At 49.2% G+C, this 18,152-nt stretch overlaps 1 protein-coding gene across 50 annotated transcripts in view; it reads left to right on the top strand.

Moving 5' to 3' along the window:
• LOC138513982 (mucin-19) overlaps positions 1–18,152 on the top strand; it is a 1,848,798-nt gene that overhangs the window by 983,712 nt on the left and 846,934 nt on the right. For all 50 annotated transcript variants that reach the window (XM_069629210.1, XM_069629207.1, XM_069629194.1 and 47 more), the window contains exon 49: positions 5,607–5,726. In XM_069629210.1, coding sequence (XP_069485311.1) covers positions 5,607–5,726 — 120 coding nt within the window. The remainder of the gene's footprint in view (positions 1–5,606; positions 5,727–18,152) is intronic.

The raw sequence follows: 18,152 nt of genomic DNA, 5'->3' as shown, positions 1-18,152 counted from the left end.
GTTTTCCGCTTTCTCCCATTCCTATTTACATGGAGAAAAAGTGCAGTTTTTGAACAGCTGTAGCGTGAAAATCGCTTGGCAGATTTGGGCCAAATAAGCAATTTGGGCACAAAGCATTGTCTTAATTTCCTTGACTGGTTTGGGGTGAAATCACCCAGTAATTTTGTAATACTTCACCGAGGCATGGAGGTGTCCCCTGTTCCTTAAAATCTTTATTATATTGCTGCGGTCGACTCACTATCGTTAGGGTATCAAGTTCCATAGGAAACCCAAAGAAATTGAATTGCTAATAACTTTTGAAACACTTGACTGATTTGGCTGGTAATTTGCAAAACAAAAGTTTGTCAAGGGCCACCTCCACCCACCGAGATTGCACATTTTGGAAAAAGATTCATTAAAAAATGAAAAATCTATTAAGAAAGCAAAATAACGCTGTCTACAGCCTACTCCCAATAATTTTCCCAAAGAGATAAAGTCAATATTTCTGCACAGGGCAAAAACCAATGGACGTAATTGGACCAAAAAAGAAACAATTTGTACACGAAGCGAGGACTCGATTACAAACAGGTGTCTGGGTTATTTGTCCAGTCATTTTTTAAATATTTGACTGGGCCAAGGGGGCCCCCTTCTCACAATATGATAGCTATATCTCCCAAGGCACTTTGCAGGAGAGAGGCTGAGAGGCTTTCCAGAAATGCTAAGCAGCCATGTGTTTCCAAATTTCTAATGCGAATAACTTTTGGCTTGCTCGTTACATTTGGATGAAATTTTCTACATGTAAAGGTTGTCATAGGCCACTCTGACCTGCAAATTCTGGGAACAGTACGTTATAAAATGATAAAGTTATTAAGAAAATAAAACACCACCATTTTCAGTGCATTCATTTTCCCATAGCGAAAAGGTGCATTATTTGAATAGCTGTAGCGAGAAAACCGGTGAGCAGATTTGGACCAAATGAGAAACAACTTGGTCAAAAAGCATTGACTTAATTTCCATGACTGGCTTGGGGTAAATCTATCCAGGAGTTTTAAAAATATTTTACGGAGGATGCGGGGCCTCCTGATCCTTAAAACCGTTACAACGACCTTGGTACTTTGCAGCAGACAGGATGAGCAAGGCTAATAACTTTTGACTCGCAGGAAGGTTTATATGAACTTTTCCAAACCAAAAGGTTGTCAAGGGCCCCGCAAACTGGAAATAGTGGGAACAATTAATTAAATAATTAAGAAGTTATTAAGAAAACATAAAAATGCAGTTTTCAGCCTTCACCCATTAATTTTGCCATAGAGAAAAAGTGCAGATTTTGAACAGATGTAGCATGAAAATCTTTTGCCAGATTTCGAACAAATAAGAAACAATTTGAGCGCAAAGCATTGACTTAATTTCCTTGACTGGTTTGGGGAAATCCATCCAGTTATTTTGAAAATATTTGACAAATACTTGCGAGTGCATTAAAACCATATATATGATGTGTTGAAGCAACAAGCAAGTTGCGAAACGCGTTTCATGATGCTGAACGTTCGGTTTTCATTGTCTGTGGGAACGCCATATGTGATGGCTTTTACTATGTCTTGGATGCGATAATAAAGGCAGTTTATTTATAATGGACTCTGACTTTTGATGCTAAACATCGAGTGCTTCGAAGAGTGCAACTCGATCCCTGTTGTTTCACAGCAGTAAAAGATATATATATATATATATCAGCCTTGGTGATTTTCAGAATGTAGGCTTTTCAGAAAAGCCACCATCATTGTGTTGCTCGATGCTAGTGATTCCGCAATATTACCCCGAGAAGCAGCAAATGAAAAAACTCAAAACGCTATTTGGAAGAGGAAAAAGGATGCCATGAAATTTTAGAATGAACTCCCCCACAACCTTACAGAGTCTAATAATGTTCTCGATATCAGAAAGAGACTCAAAACTCTTCTGTTTATGTAGTCACTCCTATGAGAACACTTATTGTTTTGAACAACAGCGCTTAGATGGCCTGGCCGTAGGCACAATAATAATTCCAATATCAATAGCAATCACATCAGTCTAGAGGTCGGGAGTGGTAAAGAAGACACCATGTGAAGTTAGGGATTTGGGGGGTGAGTTGGGGATTCATTTATGGGTAGAAAATGCTGGTTCATCAGGGGAAGACTTCTGAAATGTCACAGGATTACAGCTGCAAAACTGCAAGGTGCGCTCAGAAATAAATGTGTGTTACACAAAGTGATGAGTGATAGAGAGTAATGACAGAGGGTTAGGGCGGGAAAAAGCAATTTAGTGGAGTGAGGGGACCTGGAAAAAGGAAGGATGACACATGTGTCCCTGTGAGGATGTGGAAGACTTTTTAAGACTCAAATGGTTACACGTAGAGCATTTATTTGTAGTTCTTATCAACAAATAACATTTAAAATAAAAATATGTAACGTTATACAAATGGTTTTTATTTCTTGTATTAGTATGCAATTATTCCGTGAAAAAACGTTCCTGGAAGTGACATTAAGGTGCCTCCTTAATGCCACAAAACCCCTTAAATTCGACAAGTGCTGGAAGCTCCGCCACCTTAACTATTAGGCCCCCATTGTGTAGCACCTAAGCACACTGATTACATCACAAATAACATCACTGATGATATCACATGGCACTGTGAGCGACATCACTGGTGCATCAGATGATGTGTGCAAGACATTGAGATACAACATTTAAAAAGCATACTTCTGCGTATAAGTGTGGATTCAGGTGCAAAGCTTGGTTGGAGTTTGCATTTGAAAATAAAGGGCATTTTCAACCACATTATTCTTACACATCACATTTACTCTGTATTGATTGAGCATTCACTATGATGAGATACTGTAGCTTCTTTGTAACTATGTTCTAAAAACAGTCCCTCTGCAAAGAAGACATTTTAGTACTTCAATTATAACTTTACTTCTGTCCACTAAAGAATATAACATAAATAACAAGGGGCAGTCTGAGGCCCCAACATTATATCACTATATTTTGTACCTACATTTTGCCACTTTTGATAAAATAAAACACTGGACGGATTAACACCGAATGAGCAAAAGCACGCTTTCGGGACCTGACCAAAGATCCTCCTTCGGTTTGGGCTGCAGCTGCATGTAGAATGTTGTCCCTTTTCAAATCTATTGAGAATTTGAAAATATTTGGACACCCCCTCCAACATTTCCCACTGCACCAAACTTCGCAAGAATATTCGGAGTCAGGTCAATATTGTTTTTTAGAAGATTCATGCAGATTCGTTGAACAGCGCCAAAATGATATGCTACTGAAAAACTGCTCTTCACTGACACTGCCCCTACCCCTCAGGAGGAAGCCTCTCCTCACACAATTAAGTCCAAGTTTCAATTTCCACTTGTAAATGAAACCAATTTTTAATTAAAAGAGACACAAGCAATTCCTTCACATGCGGAAGAACAAGGAACACTTTTACAGTGATAAACAACCTCTAACCCTCATGCTTATCAGTCAGGGAAGCTCAATTGCATTACCCACTTTTGCCAAGTTACCGTTTTGAACGATTTTCTTTCCCTTATTTCTTACTACTTTTTCACTGAAAAAATATAAATGGCAAGTTTAGGTACAGTACATAGAGGGGGTGCCTTACGGGAGTACAGTAAAAGTTGCAAAATCATCAACAACAAATTCTGTGAAATGTCATTCTGGAAACATTCACAGATCCAGCTTTACAGTTTCACGGCAGAAGGGGTGGGGAAACAAACACCAAGATGGTGGAAAGGACAAAATGAAGGGTTTTGGTCCAGTCCTTAAATAGCAAATCACAGCCCCTTACCAATTCCAGAAAAAAAGGTGCAGACGCACCTAATGAGCCCAGCCAAGTGGAAGGAATACAGCCCTATATAAACCCAAGAGCTCAGAATGACAATGTGGAGGTTTGGTGAAGAAAGTGGCAAGAGTTTAAAAGAAAGAAGGTTCTTGGACAAATAGAAGTCACTGGAGACTAGCAGGAGTTTGGAGGTAGAAAGAGGCTCAGAGGAGAGGAGAATTGAGTTTAGAGGGTATGAAGAGATAGTTAATAATCATTATTTTGGGAAGGAGCTTGGAAAGAGTTATTCTGAGGCAGAGGTAGTGAAAGAAATATGCCTTAGTGAGGATTGTGATTTTGAGGAGTAGGATGGAAGAACATTTCTTGAAAAGGAGATTGGAGATCATTATTTTCAGGAGTGGGGCGGAGTCAAACCTTTTAAGGCAGTGGTAAGAGAATAGAAGGATGAGATTAGGAAGCATCAAAAAGTTGAGTTTGGAGAATACCCAGAAGAGGTTGTGAGACTTGAATGAGATATGTTGGTGTACCTCTTTAGGAGGAAATACCTAAGATATATAAGGATAAGATCAGTGAAAGAGATCAGTAGTAGGTTAAATAGAGAAATCGGGAAGACCTTAGTGAATATCAAGAGGAGCTTATAGTAAATATTGTAGAGGTGACATAAACAGGTACATGAGTTTGGGACATCCACATAGCATAGAAAGGGCCTATAGGGCACACTACCCAAGGCATGGTTGAGGGAGAAGACCCCGATCTACAAGGAATGTACCCACATGGGAGGATTAACAAACATGTGACAAGGCATGGGCCTGATCACGACTTTGGCGGTAACCCTTAAATCCGGCAGTCGTGCTATTACCGCCGGATTTAAGGGTCCGCCAAATCAGGACTTCAGCGGATTTCGCCCCAGCTAATGGCTGGGGGGAAATCTCCCGAAAATTCGTGCTATTACCGCCGGCGGGAAATCCGCCGGCGATAAGAGCGCAAATTTTCCCCGATGGGGAATGGGGCATTCCCGAATGGGCTCAATGGGGAATGAGGAATTACATTACCGCCGAACTTGTGATCCGGCGCTATTAGCGCCGGGGAGTTCGGCGGTAGGGCTAATACCACCGGCGGTAATACCGCTTGCATTACCGCCAAAGTCGTGATCAGGCCCAAGTACAGGGTTGGTCAACAAGGATCATTTCAGGATCATACTAAAGGTAGATGACTGTAACCTGTCAACAGCCTCTCTGTGTATGAAAACAGTCCATGCGCCTCTTTTCTGCCTAAGAACTTCCTGGCTGAAAAAAGGTCCACTACTCCATTAAGAAGATCTGCAGTGAGCAGAAAATCCCATGTGCCAGAGACACCAGAGAAGTATTGTTTGGGAACCATTTTTAGCCCACAGTGAAAACCCCAAAGACATTGTCAGAAATAGGATTTGTGACCCCTGTAAAGTCAGCCACAAAAGGCTTAGAGGCAATACAAGTAGAAGGGTTTGAGAGCCAATGGAATTCTGCAATGAACGACCCTGACAAAGGTTAAAGTTTAATTTGTTCCTCCCATTTCATTATTTTGGCCCATCCTGTAGCCTTTATCCTGTACCCTTTATAAATGGTTAGAGTTGATCTCATTCCTAATTCCTGAAACACCGCATGACAACATACTTTTATGAAACCTATTTGTACACAGTAGTAAAACATTTTAAATAAATCATTTAAAAAATGTAATATAGCGACAAGACAACATCTGAATCCTCAATGCATAATCTAGAAAATGTCCTACATGATGTTTTGTAAAAGAAAGCACTGTATCTTCATTTCAGCTGTGTTCTGCGACTATTACAACAGACAAGGCGAATGCAAGTGGCATTATAATTCATGTGGAAGTACACACAAAACCTGCACTAAACGAATTCCTGGGGTGTTTAGCACTACAATGGAAGGTAAGAGAATATATGTAATCAATTTGTTGTCAGAAGAATGAGTGAGAGTGAAACTTTCAAAGGTACAAAATAATTAGTAAATTGCCTCAAGACACAACTCTTGCTTCTGGAAACAGACTCTATTAAGGTTGTGAGGGCTTTTCTGTTACTCCATACAAACATATAGTTCTTGGGGAAAATGATCCCACAAATTATTCATAGCATCCAGAAACCTCCAGCTCATCTGGTAGTAGTTCTCGTAGTTTGTCATTTATATAGCACCTTGGATCCCATTAGTATGACCTCAACGCGCTTTAAGTAGGAACGCCCTTGGGGAACCAAAGTCCAAGATATTGTCATGTCACGCGGGAGACTGGGGTCTGCCGCTCCCATTTCCTCCTGGCGAGTCTACCCGCGCGTTCGCGTCTGGGGACTCGCCGGGAGGGGAGCGACGGGTTACGGGGCCGGCGGCCTTCGGCGCATGCGCGGAGGCCCTCTCTCTCGGTTCCGCGCATGCGCCGTGGGGGCTTGCCTCCCAAGCCTCGTTCTGGGTTCGCCGGCGCCCAGAAACTGAACGGTTTGCGTTCCAGGCCTCTCGGGCGCCGGCGGCCCATAAAAGAGGCCGCAAGTCAAAGCGGGCCGCGTCTCAACGCGGTTCGCTTTGCTCACCTCGTTGTTCCTGCCCAGCCTTACCTGTGGCCTGTCCTGGGCCTGCCTGCCTCCAGCCTTACCTGTGGCCTGTCCTGGGCCTGCCTGCCTCCAGCCTTACCTGTGGCCTGTCCTGGGCCTGCCTGCCTCCAGCCTTACCTGTGGCCTGTCCTGGGCCTGCCTGCCTCCAGCCTTACCTGTGGCCTGTCCTGGGCCTGCCTGCCTCCAGTCCTTACCTGTGACCTGTCCTGGGCCTGCCTGCCTCCAGTCCTTACCTGTGGCCTGTCCTGGGCCTGCCTGCCTCCAGTCCTACCTGTGGCCTGCCCTGTGCCAGCCTGACTCCAGTCCTTACCCGGGTCCTGTCCTGGGCCTGCCTGCCTCCAATCCTCACCTGGGTCCGGCCCTGGGCCAGCCAGCCTCCAGCTACTACCTGGGTTCTGCCCTGGGTCAGTCTTCCCTCAGCCCATTCCGGAGTTCTGTCCTGAGTCATCATTGTGTAGATGGGACTTATCCCACACTAGCCTGCATTCCCCCTGTTCCATCTTGGGCACGTTCCTACAGTTCTCTAATTGGCCAGACTGCTAGTTCCAACTGTCCTCACTCTTTCCTGTCTTGCCTGACTCCGAATCTCATCCTGTGTACCATTGGAACCATCTGCACCAGCCAAGCTCCTTTTGCCTACTGCGAATACCTTTCTGCTACACTGGTCTATCTATCAACTGTCGCTGCACTAAGGTTCTTGGAAGATTCATGGTCTTGACAACAAGCTCTACCTGGACTATGGTTCCATCCATCTGAGCCTACATCCTCTTGTCACGCTTACCTGGGAGAGTGCCTTTGTGACATTGGGGGTTGGTCCATCCTTCACCCAGTTCCTCTTTTGGGTGGTGGAGAGGCTGATTCCTCGTGCCGCTATCTCATCAGTTCCTGGACTCCAGACTGGCGACCTCTGCGAGACCAACCACCAAGACTACAGGTACGCGGTCCTCTCGGGCCAATCAGCTTGACAGATTGAGACGCCTTCCTCCTGATTCAGAGATGGATGAATCGCAGGACATGAGGAACGAGTTGCTAGCGCTCAGGGCCGAGATGACCGCCCTGCGTCAGGAGAATCAAACATTACGACAAATGATAACGCAAGGAGCACCAAGTACCTCTCAAGTAGAGGGATCATTGGCTCATACAACACCCATCAAATTCAACGGAGACCCTAGACGGGTGGCAGAGTTTTGTAACCACTGCAGGATACACTTTCTCTTCCGGTCTACCTACTTCAACAACGGTAGGGCCAAGATTGGTTACATCTTGGGGAACCTAACTGGGAACGCATTAGCTTGGGCAACTCCGTTTGTGGTTACGAACAGTCCTATTTTGAATGACTTTGCTGCCTTTGAAAAGGCCTTTCTTGAGGTATTTCAGACGCCGAACCTGGCCTCCGTTGCACAGAATCAATTTATGGACTACAAACAGGGAAGCAATGACGTCATCACCTACATCAGCCGTTTCTGACTTTTGGCTACCGACTCCCAGTGGCCCGAAATTACACAGAAGACACTGTTTCGTCGAGGCCTGAGAGAGGAGTACAAGGATGAGTTACTTCACATCCCTGAACCAGAGAGCCTTCAACTCTTGATTGATCAAGTACTCCGTATTGACCAAAGGCTAGCCGAACGAAAGGCTGAGAGACGTCGGCTTGACAGAAGCGGTCCCCGGACAACCAACACACCCGCTGGTTCGTTTGGGTCGACCGAGTCCGGACCTGAGCCCATGCAAGTAGGAGCCATGAGGGGACCTTTGACGGAAGAAGAGAAGAAACGAAGGAGGTCTTTGCGTTTGTGTCTTTACTGTGGAGCAGCTGGACATTATTTGGGTACGTGTCCTTTGCGTCCGCAGAAGAAGAAGTCGGGAAACTAGGAGACCTGTCGTATACAGGAAGGGCAACGACAGGTCCCATTCCTTCCTCAGACCCTTCTGTTATTTGTTCTATTCGTCTGCCCATGCAACCAGCGGTGCTACAGACCCTGAAGGTCCGAATTAAACTACCAGACAAGAACCTGGAAGTATCCGGTCTACTGGACTGTGGGGCTTCCGGCAATTACATCGACGAAACGTTCATCACCAGACATAAGATACCACTCGTTTCCAGACACACGCCCCTGTCGGTGGAGCTTATTGATGGTACTCCCTTGTCTTCTGGACCCGTTAGTCAGTTCACAGTTGGACTGGCCCTTCTGATTGCTGATCATTACGAGGAACTAGCCTTTGATGTTATTAAGTCACCAAACTACAAGATGGTCTTGGGATTACCTTGGTTGCAACACCACAATCCGTTGATAGACTGGAGGACCCAGACCTTGACCTTTTCATCCGAAAGGTGTGCCCAAGAATGCAAGCTACCGGTTCCCACCAGGACCGTCTCGACTTCTCTAGTAACGGACAGCAATGGGGTTCATCTATGTTCCACGTCTCTGGTCCCACAGGAATATTCCGAATTCAAACAGGTGTTTTCTGAACCCGGCAACATACCCCTTCCTCCACACCGTTCTTTTGATTGCTCCATTGACCTGCTACCGGACCACGTTATTCCCCATGGGAAATTATATGCTTTGACACGTGACGAGAAGCTAGTTCTTCAGGAGTATTTGTCGGAGAGTCTAGAAAAGGGGTACATTGTGCCGTCAAAATCACCTGCAGGATTCCCCCTGTTTTTTGTAAAGAAAAAAGAAGGTACATTGAGACCCTGTGTCGACTACCGGCAGTTGAACGACATAACAGCCAAGGACCGGTATCCTTTACCCTTAATTCGCAGTATCCTTGAAACCCTGCATACTGCGCGAATCTTCTCCAAATTGGACCTCCGCGGAGCTTATCATTTGGTGCGCATCAGGAGTGGGGACGAGTGGAAGACAGCTTTCAAGACATCTTTTGGGCATTTTGAATACAGGGTTATGCCTTTCGGCCTATGTAATGCCCCCGCTGTTTTTCAACGATTCATGGACTACATCTTTGGTGATCTGTTAGGATTATCCGTTTGGGTTTATCTGGACGACATATTGATATTCTCTAAATCCTTAGACGAGCATGTGGAACACGTTCGTGAGGTCCTTCATCGGCTGTCCGTCAATAACCTGTTCGCCAAAGCGGAGAAATGTAGCTTTCACCAACCCAGCATTGAGTTCTTGGGATTTGTTATCAATCAAGAAGGCATTGGGATGGATCCCAAGAAGGTGCGAGCCATACAAGAATGGAGACATCCACACGATATCAAGGCTCTCCAACGCTTTCTGGGATTCGCAAACTTTTACAGGCGCTTTATCCCACAGTTCTCACAGATCTCGGCGCCCCTCACCAGGCTAACCAGCAGCAAGATCACGTTCGAATGGGATCTCGTGGCTTCCCGGGCTTTCGACGTATTGAAGTCCGCCTTTATGGCTGCCCCGATCCTGCGCCATCCCCAGGAAGAGTTGCCTTACATAGTGGAGGCCGATGCTTCCAGCTTTGCTGTAGGAGCAGTCCTTCTTCAGAAAGATCCAACCACGTTAGTAGAACATCCAGTGGCCTATTATTCTCGCAAGTTGAGTCCCAGCGAACGAAACTATGCGGTGATTGAAAGGGAACTGTTGGCCATCAAGACCGCATTCGAGGAATGGAGACATTTTCTCCTCGGAGCACGCTTTTCTGTGGAGGTGCGGACAGACCATCGCAATCTGCAATATCTTCGCTCTCTGCAATGTCGGACTCCTCGTCAAGCCCGGTGGGCCTTCTTCTTCTCTCCGTTTGAGTTCCATGTTACTTATATCCCGGGAACCTCCAATACAAAGGCGGATGCGCTTTCCAGGTCCCTGGAAAACGTAGATGGAACGCCTTGTCCAGAACTGCCACTGATTTCTCCTCGCCATTTTCTGCTGGCCTTGTCCTCTCACCTTAAGTCCATCGCGGAAGCCACTCGGTCGGATCCAGAAAGAACGTCCCTTCTTAGTCGGCAATTGGTTTCAGAACGAGATGGACTGTTGTTTTTTCAGAGAAGACTCTACATACCTAGAGGAGCCATTAGAAGGGGCATTCTACATGGATCCCATGATTCACCCATAGGAGGACATCGCGGGGTCAGAGCCACTCGAGAGTTGATATCCCGACAGTTCTGGTGGCCTGGTTGGGCGACCGAGGTCCAGAAGTACATCGACAGCTGTCCAATTTGTGCCCAGTGCAAGGTTCCCAGAAGACGACCATTGGGTTTGTTAATGCCCACCGAAGTGGCTCCCTATCCATGGCATACCATCGCCACCGATTTCATTGTGGATTTGCCTCCATCTGAAGGGTACACCTGTATAATGGTGGTTGTGGACAGCTTCACCAAACTGGCCCATTTCATCCCATTCCAGAAAATCCCTACAGCTACTCAAATGGCTTCAGCGTTTCTGCACGACATCTACCGGTTGCACGGCCTACCGGAGAAAATCATATCGGATAGAGGTACCCAGTTCCTTTCATCATTTTGGAGACAGGTGTGTGGTCATCTGGGAATACATCGAGCTCTAAGCTCAGGCTACCACCCACAGACAAATGGGCTAACCGAAAGGACCAATCAGACTTTGGAGGGGTACCTCCGCTGTTTTGCCAATGCCACACAGTCTAATTGGAAAAGTGGGTTAGATCTGGCCGAAGTATCCTACAACAACACTGTTCATGCTTCCATTGGAGTCAGCCCATTCTTCTGTTCCACTGGTCTACATCCTCGGTTAATGCCTTTTCAACCAGTTCCATCTAGTACTGTTCCCTCTGCTGATGGTCTGGTCTTACACATCCGGGAACAGCAAGAACTTGCACGCAAGATCTTAAGTGAAGCCAAGGATCGGATGAAGAGACAGGCAGACAGAAGAGGAGTGCAGAACCTAATTTCCAGGAGGGCGACAAGGTGTGGTTGTCCTCAAAGAACCTGCCTCTCCGCAATCTGCCCGTCAAACTGGCCCCTTGATATTTGGGACCCTTTGTTATCACCAAACGGTTGTCCTCTGTAGCCTTCCGTCTTCGCCTACCCTCTTCCTGGCGTGTACATCCCGTTTTTCACGTGTCCCTGTTAAAGCCCTATGTGGTCGATGATTACGGCCGCACCTCTCCTCGTCTGGCCTCTGTTTTGGTACAGGGCGTCCCTGAGTTTGAGGTACACGAGATCTGTGATGCCCGGTACCGTAGAGGGGTGCTCCACTATTTGGTTGACTGGAAGGGGTACCCAGCCTGTGATCGTACCTGGGAACCGCGCCAGCACGTGCATGCTCCCCGGTTGATACGTGAGTTCTACGTACGGTTTCCCTGGAAACCTGGGGCCCCGGGTCTTCCTGGGAGGAGGCATAGTGTCATGTCACGCGGGAGACTGGGGTCTGCCGCTCCCATTTCCTCCTGACGAGTCTACCCGCGCGTTCGCGTCTGGGGACTCGCCGGGAGGGGAGCGACGGGTTACGGGGCCGGCGGCCTTCGGCGCATGCGCGGAGGCCCTCTCTCTCGGTTCCGCGCATGCGCCGTGGGGGCTTGCCTCCCAAGCCTCGTTCTGGGTTCGCCGGCGCCCAGAAACTGAACGGTTTGCGTTCCAGGCCTCTCGGGCGCCGGCGGCCCATAAAAGAGGCCGCAAGTCAAAGCGGGCCGCGTCTCAACGCGGTTCGCTTTGCTCACCTCGTTGTTCCTGCCCAGCCTTACCTGTGGCCTGTCCTGGGCCTGCCTGCCTCCAGCCTTACCTGTGGCCTGTCCTGGGCCTGCCTGCCTCCAGCCTTACCTGTGGCCTGTCCTGGGCCTGCCTGCCTCCAGCCTTACCTGTGGCCTGTCCTGGGCCTGCCTGCCTCCAGCCTTACCTGTGGCCTGTCCTGGGCCTGCCTGCCTCCAGTCCTTACCTGTGACCTGTCCTGGGCCTGCCTGCCTCCAGTCCTTACCTGTGGCCTGTCCTGGGCCTGCCTGCCTCCAGTCCTACCTGTGGCCTGCCCTGTGCCAGCCTGACTCCAGTCCTTACCCGGGTCCTGTCCTGGGCCTGCCTGCCTCCAATCCTCACCTGGGTCCGGCCCTGGGCCAGCCAGCCTCCAGCTACTACCTGGGTTCTGCCCTGGGTCAGTCTTCCCTCAGCCCATTCCGGAGTTCTGTCCTGAGTCATCATTGTGTAGATGGGACTTATCCCACACTAGCCTGCATTCCCCCTGTTCCATCTTGGGCACGTTCCTACAGTTCTCTAATTGGCCAGACTGCTAGTTCCAACTGTCCTCACTCTTTCCTGTCTTGCCTGACTCCGAATCTCATCCTGTGTACCATTGGAACCATCTGCACCAGCCAAGCTCCTTTTGCCTACTGCGAATACCTTTCTGCTACACTGGTCTATCTATCAACTGTCGCTGCACTAAGGTTCTTGGAAGATTCATGGTCTTGACAACAAGCTCTACCTGGACTATGGTTCCATCCATCTGAGCCTACATCCTCTTGTCACGCTTACCTGGGAGAGTGCCTTTGTGACATTGGGGGTTGGTCCATCCTTCACCCAGTTCCTCTTTTGGGTGGTGGAGAGGCTGATTCCTCGTGCCGCTATCTCATCAGTTCCTGGACTCCAGACTGGCGACCTCTGCGAGACCAACCACCAAGACTACAGGTACGCGGTCCTCTCGGGCCAATCAGCTTGACAGATTGAGACGCCTTCCTCCTGATTCAGAGATGGATGAATCGCAGGACATGAGGAACGAGTTGCTAGCGCTCAGGGCCGAGATGACCGCCCTGCGTCAGGAGAATCAAACATTACGACAAATGATAACGCAAGGAGCACCAAGTACCTCTCAAGTAGAGGGATCATTGGCTCATACAACACCCATCAAATTCAACGGAGACCCTAGACGGGTGGCAGAGTTTTGTAACCACTGCAGGATACACTTTCTCTTCCGGTCTACCTACTTCAACAACGGTAGGGCCAAGATTGGTTACATCTTGGGGAACCTAACTGGGAACGCATTAGCTTGGGCAACTCCGTTTGTGGTTACGAACAGTCCTATTTTGAATGACTTTGCTGCCTTTGAAAAGGCCTTTCTTGAGGTATTTCAGACGCCGAACCTGGCCTCCGTTGCACAGAATCAATTTATGGACTACAAACAGGGAAGCAATGACGTCATCACCTACATCAGCCGTTTCTGACTTTTGGCTACCGACTCCCAGTGGCCCGAAATTACACAGAAGACACTGTTTCGTCGAGGCCTGAGAGAGGAGTACAAGGATGAGTTACTTCACATCCCTGAACCAGAGAGCCTTCAACTCTTGATTGATCAAGTACTCCGTATTGACCAAAGGCTAGCCGAACGAAAGGCTGAGAGACGTCGGCTTGACAGAAGCGGTCCCCGGACAACCAACACACCCGCTGGTTCGTTTGGGTCGACCGAGTCCGGACCTGAGCCCATGCAAGTAGGAGCCATGAGGGGACCTTTGACGGAAGAAGAGAAGAAACGAAGGAGGTCTTTGCGTTTGTGTCTTTACTGTGGAGCAGCTGGACATTATTTGGGTACGTGTCCTTTGCGTCCGCAGAAGAAGAAGTCGGGAAACTAGGAGACCTGTCGTATACAGGAAGGGCAACGACAGGTCCCATTCCTTCCTCAGACCCTTCTGTTATTTGTTCTATTCGTCTGCCCATGCAACCAGCGGTGCTACAGACCCTGAAGGTCCGAATTAAACTACCAGACAAGAACCTGGAAGTATCCGGTCTACTGGACTGTGGGGCTTCCGGCAATTACATCGACGAAACGTTCATCACCAGACATAAGATACCACTCGTTTCCAGACACACGCCCCTGTCGGTGGAGCTTATTGATGGTACTCCCTTGTCTTCTGGACCCGTTAGTCAGTTCACAGTTGGACTGGCCCTTCTGATTGCTGATCATTACGAGGAACTAGCCTTTGATGTTATTAAGTCACCAAACTACAAGATGGTCTTGGGATTACCTTGGTTGCAACACCACAATCCGTTGATAGACTGGAGGACCCAGACCTTGACCTTTTCATCCGAAAGGTGTGCCCAAGAATGCAAGCTACCGGTTCCCACCAGGACCGTCTCGACTTCTCTAGTAACGGACAGCAATGGGGTTCATCTATGTTCCACGTCTCTGGTCCCACAGGAATATTCCGAATTCAAACAGGTGTTTTCTGAACCCGGCAACATACCCCTTCCTCCACACCGTTCTTTTGATTGCTCCATTGACCTGCTACCGGACCACGTTATTCCCCATGGGAAATTATATGCTTTGACACGTGACGAGAAGCTAGTTCTTCAGGAGTATTTGTCGGAGAGTCTAGAAAAGGGGTACATTGTGCCGTCAAAATCACCTGCAGGATTCCCCCTGTTTTTTGTAAAGAAAAAAGAAGGTACATTGAGACCCTGTGTCGACTACCGGCAGTTGAACGACATAACAGCCAAGGACCGGTATCCTTTACCCTTAATTCGCAGTATCCTTGAAACCCTGCATACTGCGCGAATCTTCTCCAAATTGGACCTCCGCGGAGCTTATCATTTGGTGCGCATCAGGAGTGGGGACGAGTGGAAGACAGCTTTCAAGACATCTTTTGGGCATTTTGAATACAGGGTTATGCCTTTCGGCCTATGTAATGCCCCCGCTGTTTTTCAACGATTCATGGACTACATCTTTGGTGATCTGTTAGGATTATCCGTTTGGGTTTATCTGGACGACATATTGATATTCTCTAAATCCTTAGACGAGCATGTGGAACACGTTCGTGAGGTCCTTCATCGGCTGTCCGTCAATAACCTGTTCGCCAAAGCGGAGAAATGTAGCTTTCACCAACCCAGCATTGAGTTCTTGGGATTTGTTATCAATCAAGAAGGCATTGGGATGGATCCCAAGAAGGTGCGAGCCATACAAGAATGGAGACATCCACACGATATCAAGGCTCTCCAACGCTTTCTGGGATTCGCAAACTTTTACAGGCGCTTTATCCCACAGTTCTCACAGATCTCGGCGCCCCTCACCAGGCTAACCAGCAGCAAGATCACGTTCGAATGGGATCTCGTGGCTTCCCGGGCTTTCGACGTATTGAAGTCCGCCTTTATGGCTGCCCCGATCCTGCGCCATCCCCAGGAAGAGTTGCCTTACATAGTGGAGGCCGATGCTTCCAGCTTTGCTGTAGGAGCAGTCCTTCTTCAGAAAGATCCAACCACGTTAGTAGAACATCCAGTGGCCTATTATTCTCGCAAGTTGAGTCCCAGCGAACGAAACTATGCGGTGATTGAAAGGGAACTGTTGGCCATCAAGACCGCATTCGAGGAATGGAGACATTTTCTCCTCGGAGCACGCTTTTCTGTGGAGGTGCGGACAGACCATCGCAATCTGCAATATCTTCGCTCTCTGCAATGTCGGACTCCTCGTCAAGCCCGGTGGGCCTTCTTCTTCTCTCCGTTTGAGTTCCATGTTACTTATATCCCGGGAACCTCCAATACAAAGGCGGATGCGCTTTCCAGGTCCCTGGAAAACGTAGATGGAACGCCTTGTCCAGAACTGCCACTGATTTCTCCTCGCCATTTTCTGCTGGCCTTGTCCTCTCACCTTAAGTCCATCGCGGAAGCCACTCGGTCGGATCCAGAAAGAACGTCCCTTCTTAGTCGGCAATTGGTTTCAGAACGAGATGGACTGTTGTTTTTTCAGAGAAGACTCTACATACCTAGAGGAGCCATTAGAAGGGGCATTCTACATGGATCCCATGATTCACCCATAGGAGGACATCGCGGGGTCAGAGCCACTCGAGAGTTGATATCCCGACAGTTCTGGTGGCCTGGTTGGGCGACCGAGGTCCAGAAGTACATCGACAGCTGTCCAATTTGTGCCCAGTGCAAGGTTCCCAGAAGACGACCATTGGGTTTGTTAATGCCCACCGAAGTGGCTCCCTATCCATGGCATACCATCGCCACCGATTTCATTGTGGATTTGCCTCCATCTGAAGGGTACACCTGTATAATGGTGGTTGTGGACAGCTTCACCAAACTGGCCCATTTCATCCCATTCCAGAAAATCCCTACAGCTACTCAAATGGCTTCAGCGTTTCTGCACGACATCTACCGGTTGCACGGCCTACCGGAGAAAATCATATCGGATAGAGGTACCCAGTTCCTTTCATCATTTTGGAGACAGGTGTGTGGTCATCTGGGAATACATCGAGCTCTAAGCTCAGGCTACCACCCACAGACAAATGGGCTAACCGAAAGGACCAATCAGACTTTGGAGGGGTACCTCCGCTGTTTTGCCAATGCCACACAGTCTAATTGGAAAAGTGGGTTAGATCTGGCCGAAGTATCCTACAACAACACTGTTCATGCTTCCATTGGAGTCAGCCCATTCTTCTGTTCCACTGGTCTACATCCTCGGTTAATGCCTTTTCAACCAGTTCCATCTAGTACTGTTCCCTCTGCTGATGGTCTGGTCTTACACATCCGGGAACAGCAAGAACTTGCACGCAAGATCTTAAGTGAAGCCAAGGATCGGATGAAGAGACAGGCAGACAGAAGAGGAGTGCAGAACCTAATTTCCAGGAGGGCGACAAGGTGTGGTTGTCCTCAAAGAACCTGCCTCTCCGCAATCTGCCCGTCAAACTGGCCCCTTGATATTTGGGACCCTTTGTTATCACCAAACGGTTGTCCTCTGTAGCCTTCCGTCTTCGCCTACCCTCTTCCTGGCGTGTACATCCCGTTTTTCACGTGTCCCTGTTAAAGCCCTATGTGGTCGATGATTACGGCCGCACCTCTCCTCGTCTGGCCTCTGTTTTGGTACAGGGCGTCCCTGAGTTTGAGGTACACGAGATCTGTGATGCCCGGTACCGTAGAGGGGTGCTCCACTATTTGGTTGACTGGAAGGGGTACCCAGCCTGTGATCGTACCTGGGAACCGCGCCAGCACGTGCATGCTCCCCGGTTGATACGTGAGTTCTACGTACGGTTTCCCTGGAAACCTGGGGCCCCGGGTCTTCCTGGGAGGAGGCATAGTGTCATGTCACGCGGGAGACTGGGGTCTGCCGCTCCCATTTCCTCCTGACGAGTCTACCCGCGCGTTCGCGTCTGGGGACTCGCCGGGAGGGGAGCGACGGGTTACGGGGCCGGCGGCCTTCGGCGCATGCGCGGAGGCCCTCTCTCTCGGTTCCGCGCATGTGCCGTGGGGGCTTGCCTCCCAAGCCTCGTTCTGGGTTCGCCGGCGCCCGGAAACGGAACGGTTTGCGTTCCAGGCCTCTCGGGCGCCAGCGGCCCATAAAAGAGGCCGCGAGTCAAAGCGGGCCGCGTCTCAACGCGGTTCGCTTTGCTCACCTCGTTGTTCCTGCCCAGCCTTACCTGTGGCCTGTCCTGGGCCTGCCTGCCTCCAGCCTTACCTGTGGCCTGTCCTGGGCCTGCCTGCCTCCAGCCTTACCTGTGGCCTGTCCTGGGCCTGCCTGCCTCCAGCCTTACCTGTGGCCTGTCCTGGGCCTGCCTGCCTCCAGCCTTACCTGTGGCCTGTCCTGGGCCTGCCTGCCTCCAGCCTTACCTGTGGCCTGTCCTGGGCCTGCCTGCCTCCAGTCCTTACCTGTGACCTGTCCTGGGCCTGCCTGCCTCCAGTCCTTACCTGCGGCCTGTCCTGGGCCTGCCTGCCTCCAGTCCTACCTGTGGCCTGCCCTGGGCCAGCCTGACTCCAGTCCTTACCCGGGTCCTGTCCTGGGCCTGCCTGCCTCCAATCCTCACCTGGGTCCGGCCCTGGGCCAGCCAGCCTCCAGCTACTACCTGGGTTCTGCCCTGGGTCAGTCTTCCCTCAGCCCATTC

Source organism: Ambystoma mexicanum, chromosome 12, assembly GCF_040938575.1.
Source record: "Ambystoma mexicanum isolate Mex_15411 chromosome 12, UKY_AmexF1_1, whole genome shotgun sequence".
Classification (NCBI taxonomy): domain Eukaryota; kingdom Metazoa; phylum Chordata; class Amphibia; order Caudata; family Ambystomatidae; genus Ambystoma; species Ambystoma mexicanum.
This window is presented reverse-complemented; position numbering and strand designations above follow the sequence as displayed.